The sequence below is a fragment of the Garra rufa genome, chromosome 4, assembly GCF_049309525.1.
Source record: "Garra rufa chromosome 4, GarRuf1.0, whole genome shotgun sequence".
In the NCBI taxonomy this organism is placed as follows: domain Eukaryota; kingdom Metazoa; phylum Chordata; class Actinopteri; order Cypriniformes; family Cyprinidae; genus Garra; species Garra rufa.
This window is the reverse complement of record NC_133364.1, coordinates 53,048,125-53,063,666: the sequence shown is the minus strand read 5'-3', so window position 1 is coordinate 53,063,666 and position 15,542 is coordinate 53,048,125. Positions and strand designations below refer to the sequence as shown.

Genomic DNA, 15,542 nt, shown 5'->3' with positions numbered 1-15,542 from the left:
ATGCAAAAGAGTTTTATTAGTGTGTTTTTCAAAGACGTGCTTTAAATGCTTTAAACATTAGTTGATTATTAGTAGACTGTTTACATACTAATCCTAAGTTTAAAATAAGTTAATATTTAAAAAAATCTATTAGTAATGTATTGTAGTAGAAGTAGATTTTCTCAAAAGTTGTACTTAAGTACACTTAATATGAATGCACTATAAGCATTAACACTTAAAATGATTTTGAGTGTGGTAATTTTAAGTTACATTAAATTGATTTTATTAAAAATCTATTAGTAATGTATTGTAGTAGAAGTACATTTCCCCCAAAATTGTACTTAAGTAGACTTAATATGAATGCACTATTGTCACAGAGAGAGTCAGACTGAGACGTGCGGATCCATTTGCAGCATTTATTGAGAATCGTCAACATGCAGGAATAATCACCAGAAAACAGGAACAACGTAGGTAATCTGGGAAACAGTTCAATAGACAGGCAATGGTCGCAATGGCAGGTAGCAGGAATCGTCAACGGGGTACACAGTCCAGAGTCATACACAGAGAATCCAACACAGAGATAAACGCTTAGAATTACGACCATAGGAACAATAAGACTTCGCAAGGAAGTGTGTGTGTCTGTGGCTTAAATGCAGACAGTGTGATGAGGTGCAGCTGTGACCAGTAATCAGTAAAGTGAGAGCAGGTGAATTAGAGCCCTGCATTTGAGCCCGAGCCCGTCGGGGCCCGACTTTTTTTTGCCCCTAGGGCCGGGCTTCGGGCCAATTTTCACGTCATAACTTGCACACATATCGGGCTTCGGGCCTGCTTTAGAAAAAAAAAAAAAAAAAAAGTTTAATGAGATTTAATGTGTGCGTATGAGCAGAGCGGAGCGGTGTGATTTTGAATGGAGGAAGGAGCGGATTTTTTTAAAAGTCGGAGCGTCATGGTTTTCACTCTCTTCAAGAGCGCTCCACCACCGCTCCATCATGAGTACAATTCATGCCAATGGTCCATAATATAACTGCACATTAAGCAGGAAATCATATGTTAAACATGTTTAGCTTGATAGAGATGGATCACTCAAATCAGAAATAATGTGATCTGTAGGTAAAATAACTGACGAAAACGTATTATTTTCATTACAAACTTTGCACTGGATAAAGCAGCAATACTCTTTTAATGCTGACAATTATTAGCTGTGGTCGGAACAAATATTGCACACTATGTTTGAAACTCTCCTGTTATTTTATTATATTTTATGAACAGGACTGTTACATTTCAAACATACTTAATTTTTTTTTTTGACGCGGAGCGGTGTTTCTGATATCAGTGAGCGAGGAGTGGAGCTGGAGCAGAGCGATTATTAAATGCAAGGAGCGCGGGGGGAAATTGTTGCCGCTCCACTCCACTTACATACTCTGCGCAGCACAGAGATTTTCTGCCACGTGGTAAAGTTGTGTTTTTGAAGTTTTCTATATTATTATTTATTCTTTATATATTTGTTCATTATTCGTTTACTTTACCACTGCGACTTTGTATGTTCCGATTTTGCGCAGCAGAGCTGCCTGCCCTGTTCGAAATGCCTTTGTTCTGAGATGGTGATAATAAACTTTAAATCTAACATTGTGATATATTGATGTTTGTTTTATATCTGCGGATTGCATTGTAGACTAGTCAAGTGTTGATTTGATATATAGGTTAAATTAAGTAAACTCACTGTGGACCACATACCGCTTGGATATCGATGTCACTTAAAAAACTAAAACTTACATTTAAAAAACAAACAAACAAAAAACTCCAAACATTTCTCTAAATTGTTCTGATAAAAAAAAATTAAACGAAAAAAACATAAACTTTCTATTAAATACGAATCTGGTCTATTTTAATGGCTGTAACAGTATAAGCTGTTTGGCGGAAAAAAAGACGGGCTTCGGGTCGGACTCGGGCCAAAATTTTTGATAAGCTGTCGGACACGGGCCGGGCTACAGCCTGTGCGTTTCGGGCCAGGGCCGGGCTAGGGCTTAGATTTAAGGCCCGTGCAGGGCTCTAAGGTGAATGCAGTGATTAGAGCAGTGGCTTGTGGGAAATGAAGTCCATGATGTGTGGTGCAAGAGTTCATAATGACAGGATAGACCAGATACGTGACAACTATAAGCCTTAACACTTAAATTGATTTTGAGTGTGGTAATTTTAAGTTATATTAAATTGATTTTATTAAAAATCTATTAGTAATGTATTGTAGTAGAAGTACATTTTCTCAAAAGTTGTACTAAAGTACACCTAATATGAATGCATTATTAGCACTAACACTTAAACTGATTTTGAGTGTGGTAATTCTCCCAGGTAAAAAAAAAAGTGCACTAAAATACACTTTAAGTATACTTAGTACACTTTTCAGTAATGTACTAAAAGTGCTCTATTTTCGCGCACTAATTTTGTACTTATTGTACTAAAAAATAGTATTAAGAATATTTTAAGATAAACTTAATACCATCTAAGTGTACTCAACTGTGCTATTTTGAGACACCATGAAATTGAACTAAAATGTGCTTTTAACATACTATATCTGTATTTAAAAAAAACAGATTTAGTTACAACTAGAAATACACTTGAACCCTCATTTTAAACATTTATAAATATATTTATGACTAATTTAATGTATAACAATAATATATTAAAAGTTATTCTTAAGTACTTCTTAAGATAAACTTAAAATCATCTAAGTGTACTCAACTGTGCTATTTTGAGACACCATGAAGATGAACTAAAATGTGCTTTTAACATACTATCTCAGCATTTCCAAAAAATTTATTTTGCTACCACTTCTAATAGAATTGAAACATATTTCATAAACCTTTAAATATACTAATTATACATAAAAAAATAAACTTACTGATTATTTAAAATACATGAATAATATATAACAAATGTATACAAAGCGTATTTATAATGTATTGCCCACATATGTTTATCAATAAAAAATACACATCTTAATTATTTAAAATACATGAATAATATATGATAAATGTATACAAAGTGTATGTCCCGCCCTTGGACTGTTTGTCTTGGTTTTTCCCAGTGTTTCCCAATTGGACTGTCTGTTTGGTTTCTCCCATGCCCTTTTTTGGTCTTCCTGCTCATTAGTAGGGCTGTGCAATAAATCGCATGCGATTGTCATGCGTATCTCATCAGTAAAGCCGGTTCTGTGATTAGTAGTAAATCTCCATCACCTGCGTTCAGATGGCGCAGTATTCAAAACACTGAGGCTACGTTTACATTAATCCGGATACATTTGAAAACGGAGTTTTAATTTTAAAACGCTCTCCGTCCACACTAGCGTTTCCAAGCGTTTTCCAAAAGTTTCTCATCCACACTGAAACGTAGGAAAACATCAAATTCGCCTTACTGCGCATGCGTAAAGCCTCCAAAATTATACAGACGTAATAAGTTTTCACGCAATTCTTCTGGCGGGATAATTTACGGAAATATCTCATTATCCACTGACGCGTCTATATCACGCTCATTCATATTTTATCTGAAAAGCAGTTGTCGTCATGTTTTGCAGGACAGCAACTGTGAGTAAATTTTCCGTCATCATTTTAGGACTGTAATTTGAAGAGTGTACAAGGTATCTCTTTAGCAGCAGTGTGTGAATAGCGCAGGCACAATTACTGGTGTAAACATAGATATCTATTGGTACAATATGTGTCACATGACTATAAATATGCGTCATCATTTTCAAAAGCCTCCGTTTTCACAGTCCACACTACAACGTGAAAACGGCGTTTTCTAATTTATCCACTTTGGCCGGAGTTTTTAGAAATAATCGTTTTCTGTGATAAAAACGGGGTTTTCGTGTAAATGAGAGGCCAAACCGCAGGGAAATATCTGCGTTTTCCCTTCGTGTAAACGGGGCCTCAGACGTAGATCACTGAAAAGCTACGCAATATCGCGTTCAAAATCGAATGCGATTCATCCGCTTTTCAGTGATCGACGGCTCAGTGTTTTGAATACCGCGCCATCTGAACGGACGTGATGGAGATTTACTACTAATCACAGAACCGGCTTTACTGATGAGATACGCATGACAATCGCATGCGATTTATTGCACAGCCCTACTCATTAGTGTGATCCCCTCCACATGTTGTTGTAATTATCTACCCTTTATAAGTTTGTTTGATTTCCTTTTTTTTTGTTTGGCTACAAGCGTTACACCTATGTTCCTTCGTTGTGTGCACATCTTCTCCCGCCATTCCTGTCTATTGTTACTCTGCCTGAGGATTTATTGAAGACTTTTTATTGAAGACGTTATTTTTTGCTTTCCTACACGTTTCGTGACAACGTATTTATAATGCATTGCCCATACAGTTTTATTCATTATAATACACTTAATAATTAATTAAAATATATGAATTATATATAATAAATTTATACAAAGCGTAATTATAATGTCTTGCCCACATATTTTTATTAATAAAAAATACATTATAAATACGCTATGTATACATTTATTATATATTATTCATGTATTTTAAATAATCAACAAGTGTATTTTTTATTAATAAAAATATGTGGGCAATACATTATAAATACGCTTTGTATACATTTTTTATATATTATTCATGTATTTTAAATAATCAGTAAGTTTATTTTTTATGCATAATTAGTATATTTAAAGGTTTATGAAATATGTTTCAATTGTATTATAAGTGGAAACAAAATACATTTTTGGAAATGCTGAGATAGTATGTTAAAAGCACGTTTTAGTTCATCTTCATGGTGTCTCAAAATAGCACAGTTGAGTACACTTAGATGATCTTAAGTTTATCTTAAGAAGTACTTAAGAATAACTTTTAGTATATTAAGTACAAAATCAGTGCCCGAAAATAGAGCACTTTAAGTACATTAGGGAAGTGCACTAAGTGTACTTAAATTGTATTTTAGCACACTTTTTTCACACTTTGTATATTCTTTTAATATATTATTGTTATACTTTAAATTAGTCATAAATATATTTGTAAATGTTTAAAAGTAGGGTTCAAGTGTATTTCTAGTTGTAACTAAATATATATTTTTAAATACAGATATAGTATGTTAAAAGCACATTTTAGTTCAATTTCATGGTGTCTCAAAATAGCACAGTTGAGTACACTTAGATGGTATTAAGTTTATCTTAACATATACTTAATACTATTTTTAGTACAATAAGTACAAAATTAGTGTGCGAAAATAGAGCACTTTTAGTACACTACTGAAAAGTGTACTAAGTATACTTAAAGTGTATTTTAGTGCACTTTTTTTTTACCTGGGGTCCGTTCTTCGTACCTCGCTTACTACATCCAAGATCAAATGACACATCTAAGATCAAATCATCGTGCTAACTATGAGCTCGCTATTCCGGTTCTCCGAACGCACCTGTTGTTGATGATTAGTATAGCTGGATGAAGTTATTTGAGATCACTGGGTGGCTTAAAAGGGGATACGTATCGATAGTAGAAACATTGATCGGCAACTCTTTGATTGGTCGGCGAACATGACGAAGGAGCGCGCTCAGTATTTTTCTGCAGCAGAGCAAGAACTCTTGATTGAGGGATTTCAGGAGTTTCAGAGTTTATTTAAAACGCAAGGGAACACTGCAAAGGCTGGAAAAGCAAGGAGAGAGGGCTGGCAAAAAGTTGTGAACACATTAAATATGTTAATGCTGCCCATGTTACATGTTTTTTCCTTGATATGTTATTTTATTTATATTTTTATTTTTTTATACACTACCGTTCAAAAGTTTGGGGTCAGTAAGACTTGTAATAGTCTTTAAAGAAGTCTCTTATACTCATCAAGGCTGCATTTATTTGATAAAAAATACAGAAAAAACAGTAATAGTGCAAAATGTTTTTACAATATAAAATAATGTTTTTTTTATTATTATTTTAACATACTTTAAAATAGAATTTATTCCTGTGATGAAAAGCTGAATTTTTATCAGCTGTTACTCCAGTCTTAAGTGTCACATGATCCTTCAGAAATCATTCTAATATGCTGATTTATCATTAGAATGATCAATGTTGGATAATATCAACAGTTGTGCTGCCAAATATTTTTTGGAACCTCCGATATATATATATATATATATATATATATATATATATATATATATATATATAACAATGTAAATTATTTATTATTAACTTTTAATATTTTTTTCATTATTAACTTAATACATCCTTGGTGAATTAAAGTATCAATTTCTTTAAAAAAAAAAAATGTACTGACCCCAGACTTTTGAACGGTATATATACCATAGACTGTAAAAAAAGATATATACTTTCTTGCAAGATACTTTTCTTTTCCCACGTGAGTCAGTCCGCGTCAGTCGTGCTCTTTAACCAATCAGATGTGACCTCGCCATTTCAACCAATCATAACCCGACAGGAGCGCAGCCTAAATCCTGTTTACATGAAATAAACCTGCTCCAGAGCAGGTTTAAGCTGGCGCACCTGTTGCTATGACAGCAAGTCCCGGATGAGCTTCGAAGAACCGAGCGATCCAAGATCACGCAAAATCGTCAACAATCAAATCCAGCTAACTTAGTTAGCGAGGTACGAAGAACGGACCCCTGGTTTCCTGGTTTTCCGCCCCTCTTGTCTGTTTTTGTTTTTCTAAGGCATGAGGATGCGCCTTTCAGGAGGGGGGCGTATTGTCACAGTTCTGTCTGTTTTTCATTGGTTTTTCCCATTTCTATCTGTCTGATTTGGTTGTGCCTCCTTTTGCCCTCATCCCCGTCACCTGTGTGTAATTATTGATCATCTGTGTCACCTGTGTTGAATTATCCAGTCATCCAGTCTGTCTTTCTGTTCAGAACACTGTCGGTCTTCGTTTACGTCTTGATGTTCTACGTGTGTGAATAGTCCTGGCTGTACCTGTTTTGAACCATTTGAAGAGTTATATATTAAATATTGTTGACCGTGATCCTGTCTTCCGTCTCGTCCGTTCAGCACGGAGTACATTTGTAACAGATACATTGAAAAAGTAGTATTTTTCAACAAGATTCAAGATAAAATTGAATCCCATTAAAATCATGTAGAAATGATCCTACAGGACATTTATGCCTTGTCCTATAAGACAATTCCTAATGGAATCCAAGGAACGCTTCCAAAGGTGATAGAAATTCTAATTAGAATCCTTTGTTTTATGCTTTATGTAAGGGAATATTTTGCAGATTCTGAAAAGGAGATGTAAACTGATGACTTTAACTGTAGTTCCTCACAAATAGTTCTTGTGAATTAGCTCATATTTCCCTTTTGACTAATTATGCTTACAATTATCAGATGCCAGAATTAACTGTAGCAGAATTAAATATCGCCATCGACTAATCTGTTAGTCCAGCGAACATTCAGGTTAATTTCACAGCAACTCTAAGCAATGATATTTTCTTGGCTGCAAAAAATAACATTCTTACAGTTTTAATCCATTGAAGCCTGTAGCTTGATCAGAATCGTAACGGGACATTAATTTACAAGACAGAATCAGAAACCCATGTAATTTGTGCACAAGAGTTTATTAAGTAAGTACTAACACATAACTAATCTAAACGTACAAACATACAATCACTCATACATGGAGAAAGGTCAAGTCAAATTGGATGAATGGAGCCAATAGAAAAACAAGAAAAATGAGCCTATGAAAAGAGTCAGTTAACCACCTGAATGAAACCATCAGTGCCATTTTACAATGGGGTTTACAAATATGTTTGTTTGGTTAAATGTATGATACTTGCATTGCCTTTGTCATTGACGAGTGTCTGGATGCAGTTTTGGGTGAAAGTCTTGATGGTTTCAAGGTTTTGGAATTGGGATCACGTTCTTCCAGGTTTGAAGAGCGATGAGTTCCAAAGGTGTCCTGACTCTGCGGTGATTGGGAGTTTCTTCCAAGGTGGAAAGTGAAGAAGAATAATGAGCTGAGTAAGAGACCCAGCTGAAATCTTGTGAACTTTGGGGAATGAGAAGACAAGGCTGCAGGGCCTGGCACAGGCTTAGGGTTCTGGAGAGTTCTAGCTCATTTTCCTCATCTTCCTAGGAGTTCAAGGCCTGCCAGGCGCGGATGCATCGGCTCTGGGACTTATCAACCAGAAGATAGCAAGGTGATGAGACACGGGACTAAAAGAACTGAGAAAAGCCAGGAGAACTGAGGCGAGTCTCTGTGTGAAGCCTTTATCTTCTATGTGGGTCACAGTTAGGAGATAAAGGTAATTGAGAGGCCAGGTTAATTGATAATTGGAAGGCTAGAGAGTCAATGGTGACTTTTGCTTTTGGAGGGAAAGTTTACAACTCTTTGTCTGTAAGCATGGTATTTGCATATGTGCTGGGATTGGTTGTTCATGAAAAAACTACTAAAGATTCTTAAAACACTAATTTGTTGCATAGGTATCAAAAAATTAGACACCCATCTTTTTAGATCATCAACGAATTCAACAAGACCAAACATGTTATATGTGTTATACTAAGTAGTGGTATATCATAACACATGCATAAAAACATTTCACAATACAAAAGACAAAATAAATGAACAGTAGTAACATTCACAATGATCTGAGGATATGTGTTTGTTTGTTCACAGAAAGCTTTTTCTAAGAATTAATGAAAGATGTTAGTTCCTATGGTAGTATGTGTCCTTTTTAGAGTATTGGGGAAAATTCTCTCTACATACTTTTGAGTTGTAAAGATTATCTGGTCTGGCAGAGGAGTCCTGGTTGCCATAGTAAGACCATTTAACATGGCTGCCAGTGTTGTGGATTGGGTGAAAGGGGGTCTGTGACCATTTGTTAATCTAATGAAAAATTATTATTTGGTAAATATAATGAACAACTGTTTATGATTGGTCTGGACCCTACATTGTTTTTTCCGAGCAACACATAGGTAACAAAGAATGTCAGTTTGTAGAGTAATTTACAACAGCTTCAGATGTGGCTCAACCAAACAGAATCAAGGACCAAAACTGTTTTATACATTTTGGTTGAAACTCTTTCCACACTGAGGGGATCTGTCAGCCTTCTCTCTGTTGTGAATTTTAATGTGCCTGTTAAGATTTTATTTTAGAGTGAAACTCTTTCCACACTGTTGGCAGGTAAAAAGGCTCTATCTATTGTGGATAATCATGTGCTTGTCAAGGTGTTCTCGTTGACTGAAACTGTTTCCACATTGACTGCATATGTAAGGCTTCTCTCCAGTGTGGATCTTCATGTGCCTGTCAAGGTTTCCTCGTTTACTGAAACTCTTTCCACACTGTTTGCAAGTGTAAGGCTTCTCTCCAGTGTGAACTCTCAGGTGGTCTCTAAGGTTTCCAGGATTACTGAAACTTTTTTCACACTGATGGCACGTGAAAGAGTCATCTCCTGTGTGAATTCTCATGTGACTTTCAAGGTTTACTTTTCGAGTGAAACTCTTTCCACACTGTTGGCAGATGAAAGGCTTCTCTCCAGTGTGAATTTTCATGTGGACTTTAAGGTTTGCATTTTGACTGAAACTCTTTCCACACTGTTGACAGATGAAACGCCTCTCTGCAGTGTAAGGCTTCTCTCCAGTGTGGATCCTCATGTGCTTGTCAAGGTTTCCTCGTTGACTGAAACTCTTTCCACACTGTTTGCAGGCGTAAGGCCTCTCTCCAGTGTGACCTCTCATGTGAATGTTAAGGCAACTTTTTCTAGAGAAACTCTTTCCACACTGTTTGCAGGCGTAAGGCCTCTCTCCAGTGTGACCTCTCATGTGAATGTTAAGGAAACTTTTTCTAGAGAAACTCTTTCCACACTGTTTGCAGGTGTTACGCCCCTCTCCAGGGTGAACTCTCAGGTGGACTCTAAGGTTTTCAGGATTACTGAAACTTCTTCCACACCATTTGCAGATGAAACACTTCTCTTTTGTGTGAATTCTCATATGACTTTTAAGGTTTCTATTTTCACTGAAACTCCTTCCACACTGTTGGCAGATGAAAGGCTTCTCTCCTGTGTGAATTCTTATGTGACTTTCAAGGTTTCTTTTTCGAGTCAAACTCTTTCCACACTGTTGACAGATGAAACGCCTCTTTCCAGTGTGAATTTTCTTGTGGACTTTAAATTCTCCTTGTTCATTGAATCTCTTTCCACGCTGAAAGCAAGTGAAAAAACTCCTAGTTCTTGCCTTTTGAGCTCTTTTTTGTGTAGATGAATTTTTTGACTGTAAGGAACAAAATGATTTTTTTCCAGTTATAAAAACATGAAGATTCTCAAACTGATCTTTCTCTTCAGTTTCATTCAGTATTTCTCTCTCCTCTTTCAGTGCTGTTGGGCCTAAGGTGGGAAAAAAAAGAAATAAAAGTTAATCCCAGTTTAATGCCACAAGGCAAGGAAAATGGACAAACTCCCCACTCAACCATCAGATGAACAATTCATCACACAATACTTCTTTCTGAGGTTTTATTAAGGGGGCCATGATGTTAGCCAATAATAAAAAAGGGTTGTTAAAGCGAGTCCCAACCACGTTCCTGGAGCCCCCAAAACACTGCATGTTTCTCTAATTAAATGATTAATTACCTGGTTCAAGTGTGTTTGATCAGGGTCAGAGCTAAACTTAAAGGATGGTAAATGTTTAAGAACAGGGTTGTGCACCCCTGCACTAAAATGAGGCTGTGAGACAAAAGAGAGATGCAAAATGTGCAGTCTTTGGGGGCCTCCAGGAACGTGGTTGGGAACCACTGGTCTGTTACACTGACATTTTAAATGGAAAATGCCCCATAACTTACTGTAAAACAAAAAATAAAAATAAAAAAAACATCACATCAGAACATATCCTTTAAAAGAAAACAGGCAATATTTTTACTCCAGTTGAATGTGAAGTGAGATGTGCTGAAGTATGGTGAATTTGTGCTCTACATTTAATCCATCCAAATGTGCGCGCGCACACACACACACACACACACACACACACACACACACACACACACACACACACACACACCCGGTGCACTGACTCTCCCCCACACAAATATTTAACTTTATTATTACTTTAAACATAAAAAGTACATAGGAAATGCAATGCAAAAAAAAATAATTAAAAATGAATAAAAACCATACACTACGTACCAATGTTCTTATTGTTTTGTGCCCAAGATTTAATGATGTTGTTTTAAAAATATATATATAAAACAATCACAAATCTTAAATGAGTCTTTAAGGAAATAAATTACTAGTGTAAACCTCATCCACTCCTAACAGTAAACTTGATATGTTTGCATGACTTTCTAACATTTACAGATGAAGAATATGCCCTGAGGAAAACACAACATCTCAAATGTATTAAACAGTACAAATAGATCCATAAACGACATTAAGGACTGCTTAAGAACAAGTGTGCACATCAAATTGCCTTCACTGACTGAACCAGGATCACATTAGTGAGACTGTGTGACCTTAAATGTTCATTTATGGAACCACTTTAACCCAGATTGATTTGTTATTTTATCTCAAGTCAGGTTTTGGACTTTAATACCAGCTTTTCTTAGAGTCTTTTTGAAACAGCCCCCAGAGCTTGACATAACATGACATTAATTGAGTTAAGGTTAGGAGACACTGCCAACTAAACCATAAGGGCAGTCACATGATTGGAGCTCCAGGGAGAAGCTTGCATACAGAAGCATAATACACCTGGATTGGTTGCCTCACGAAGCTCCATGGAGCAGAGGACTTAATTCTCAGAGATGAGATGGGACCCAAAGGTTTTCTTTGGGAGCGGCGTACTCATAGGAGACCCTCTAGACCAGGGGTGGTGAACGGCATAGTTTTGCATCAACCCTTGATCAAACACACCTGAACAGCATAATCAAGATCTGAAGGGTTACTAGAAAGCTACAGGCAGGTGAGTTTCTATCTCCGTCCACACGAAGCCGGTGCGTTCCCTATCCGATCATTTTTTTCCCCTCGTTCTAAAAAAAGTTCCGTAAACACGAAACCACTGAAAACGGTGTAGTATATATGCCAGACCAGTATGGGGTGCTGTAATTCTGCCATAGAGATACACTATACACGGAGAAGAAGACGAAGATGTGAACATTCTCGCTTGTTGCTCATAACAGTTGCATAGAAGCAATAGATTTTGCTGTAATAAAGCTAGTAGGCTTAGTAGCAACATGAACACAATCATGTAGTCCGTCATTATTGTTGTAGCTGTTACGTGTGACGCAGCCGACACGTGATGTGATGACATCATCGTTTCACAAAATATACGGATTGGCTGTACACACGAAACCGCGAGGGTGTCGTTTTCAGATTTATCCACTTTGGGACCCGGTTTCAAAAAATAGCGGTTTCAGTCTTCTAAAACGCCGGATCCGTGTGGATGAAACGCCAATACGAAAAAAATTTATCCGTCTCCGTGTGGACAGGTCCTTAATTAGGGTTGGAGCTGAAATCTGCAGGACGGTGGCTCTCCAAGACCAGAGTTCGTCCTCCCTGCTCTAGAGTGAATGGAGCACTGCCAAGCTCAAAGACAGAAGCAGCCTAACAGGAAGGGGGAAAAGGCCTAAGAGCCTGATATGACTGCGCACAGAGCTCACAGAGAAGAGACCTTAGCTCTCAAATCAAGAGAACAATAATAATAATAATAATAATAATAATAATAATAAATTTTATTTATACCATACTTTATATTTACACAGAATCCCAAAGTGCTACAATTAAAAAAATAATAATAATAAATGCTCCATCCGAGACTGGTAGCTTTTCCAGGCATTACATGTAGACTAAATTAAAATGACATTGAAAATTTGAAAGCTCCAGATTCATTCACTGATGAAACACTGTTTCTTGGAGACTCACACCAGTTCTGTTGTGGATTTTGTTGGATATTATTTCTTTATTGTAAAATCGGACAATATTGTGTTTAAAATGTAGGCTACATTTAAAATGTAAAATGTTCACTTAATATTACCTTTTTGTTTAACTTAGAAAAATCAACATTTGAAACAATTTGGATGTTCAGAGAAAATAGGATTCTTGCTCATATTTTAAACATGAAAAACAATAACGCTCACAGCATGTTTCTGTATCGACGAGTTTCTTAAATCAATCTCTATGTACAGTCTGTCAACATTTGATCTTCATGCTATTAAGTGCTACAAATCTACTTTAGAGACACAATGAACAGCAGCATGATTTGCTAAAGCAGCACTCTCTGTGGACATTCAATCATACGTACGCTGCTGGTGTGGATGCAGTCAAGTTTCACTGCAAAATTGAGGTAACTCAATGTCATTTGACCGTTTACTCACATTTAACTGTTTTTATACTAAAAGTGGCATTTTGCTTGTTAGAAATACTTACTTTAATGTTACTTTAAGTTGGGGTAGAAATAAACAAATGCCAAAGCTCAGCATTTTGTTCACGTACCCCCTCCATCAGTTTGAGAACCACTGGTTTATACCGTTCTCATGGTAAAATACAGTACCTTCTTTATAAGTATGCCCTGCTGCTAAATCCTGATGCCTCCTGAACAACGGTCACCAATTTATTCACTTGATTATATTGACATTATTTGTATTATTTTCTTTATTTCCTCTCTTTATTTTATATATTTTGTTCCATCTTCTTTCCTCTTTTCCTATTCCCACACCAAACGCAAATATGCGTCTAAATTCGCGCCTGCCGCGTCTTGTTATACGCGTGACCACTTTGTGTTCATTCGCGCGTCAAAAGCGAAATTGACGCGCGTGAAAACAAAAGTTTGAAGTGAAATTTACACACGTCAGAGGCGAAAGTTTCAAAAGTTTCGAACCCCGTTGGCGGCCATCTTTTTACAAGATGTCTGTTGTTGATCGGTCATTTATCGAGAGAGTCACTGCTCTGTATTTGCTCTGGTGAGCAGAACAGCGGCGTAGGGATCATCGTCGCGGTATTTGGGTTCACCAGACCCTTCAGAGGCGAACCCAGTTCGGCGAGTTTCATCATTTGCTTTCAGCGGTACTTCCGCCTGTGCCGCACTCAGTTCGATGACCTGCTGTCCCGCATCGGAGCGAGGATCACCCTCCAGGACACCAACTACAGGCAATATGTAGTGCTTGATTATTGGCATTTTAATATACCATAATCCATTTAATAGTATACCTGTTGATGTAACTACAAGTGTACTTGTAATAATATTTATAAAAATGTTTTCTAGGTTTCTTGCCACAGGGGACTCATTCAGGACGATAGCGTCCAGCTACCGGGTTGGTGTCTCCACTGTGTGCCAGATCGTCGCCCAGGTAGTGACTGCCATCTGGGACTGCCTTGTGGAGGACTACATGGCTGTGCCCACCACCGAAGACTGGAGGTCCATCGCAGAGGGATTTCAGGAGCGGTGGAACTTCCCTCTGTGCGTTGGAGCGGTGGATGGGAAGCATGTGGTGCTGAAGGCACCCCCAAACTCAGGATCCCAGTTCCACAACTACAAGGGAACGTTCTCCATCATTCTGCTTGCCGTTGTGGATGCAAAGTATCGCTTCCGGGTGATCGATGTTGGGGGGTACGGCAGGAACAGTGATGGTGGGATTCTGGCGAACTCCACCTTTGGACAGGCTCTCCAGGCTGGCACACTTCATCTGCCTCCTGACCAGCCTCTATCTGGTGCTGAAGACAGAGGACCCCAGCCCCATGTCTTCGTGGCTGATGAGGTGTTCCCGCTGCGGAGGAACTCCAGAGCCAGGCTTGTGGTGGAGAACGCCTTTGGCATCCTCTCCGCACAGTGGAGGATGTACCGACGGCTCATCGATGCCCATCCTGAAGTTGCGGAGAAGTGTGTGAAGGCGACGTGTGTTCTCCACAACTTCATGAGGTGTTCGGAGGGGAGAGAGTCACCTGCTGTGAGGCTCATGGGACAAGCTGGAGAGGAGCCACTGCCAGGTCTGGGTCGGGTTGCAGCAAACAACTCCTTCAGAGAGGCAGTCCGAGTGAGGGATTTCTTCATGGAACACTTCTCGGCGGAGGGATCAGTAGCATGGCAGCCGACAGAGTAGTGTTTGAAGTCCTCACGACTTCCCCAAAACGGTTCTTTTAAGAGCCACCCACAAACCTATGAAGAGCATGACTATCTCACACACACACACACACACACATACTTGTTTTTCTCCCATAAGGGGGTCCATCGTTTTTTACCAAATTATGGGGTCCACCATTTCCAGTGGATCTACGCATGTATAAAAAATCAAGCAAGATTATGACCAGTTTTTAATAATAAATATCACTTAAATGTAACAAAATTCAAACAAAAATTTCTCCATGTCTGTTTCTGAGTCACTTGTGGGGTTCCGGTTTAAACATTTAGAACTTGTGAGGTCCGCTATTACAGATACACACATATTTCTAGTTTTTATATCCTAACGGGGAACAAAAGGTACTATCTGGAAATTTCCATTAGTTTGGCTTTGATTATCATATTTTATAGAGTAGAATTTATATCTTTTAAATTAATTAGCTCACAAACCTATTAGCTTTGTCAATCCTATGATTGGCTGAGCTACATATGAGGCAGAAAACATCTAAAATGGCATTTAGAGAAATTACT

The 15,542-nt window shown here is 37.7% G+C and overlaps 1 protein-coding gene across 1 annotated transcript; it reads right to left on the bottom strand.

The window, feature by feature from the left end:
* Positions 1-9,110: 9,110 nt before the first annotated feature.
* Positions 9,111-14,072, bottom strand: LOC141333018 (uncharacterized). The gene is made up of 2 exons (XM_073837967.1): positions 13,965-14,072; positions 9,111-10,031 (listed from the first exon to the last, which is right to left on the bottom strand). Exons 1-2 carry the CDS (start codon positions 14,070-14,072, stop codon positions 9,111-9,113), a joined length of 1,029 nt encoding a protein of 342 aa, XP_073694068.1.
* Positions 14,073-15,542: the final 1,470 nt, after the last annotated feature.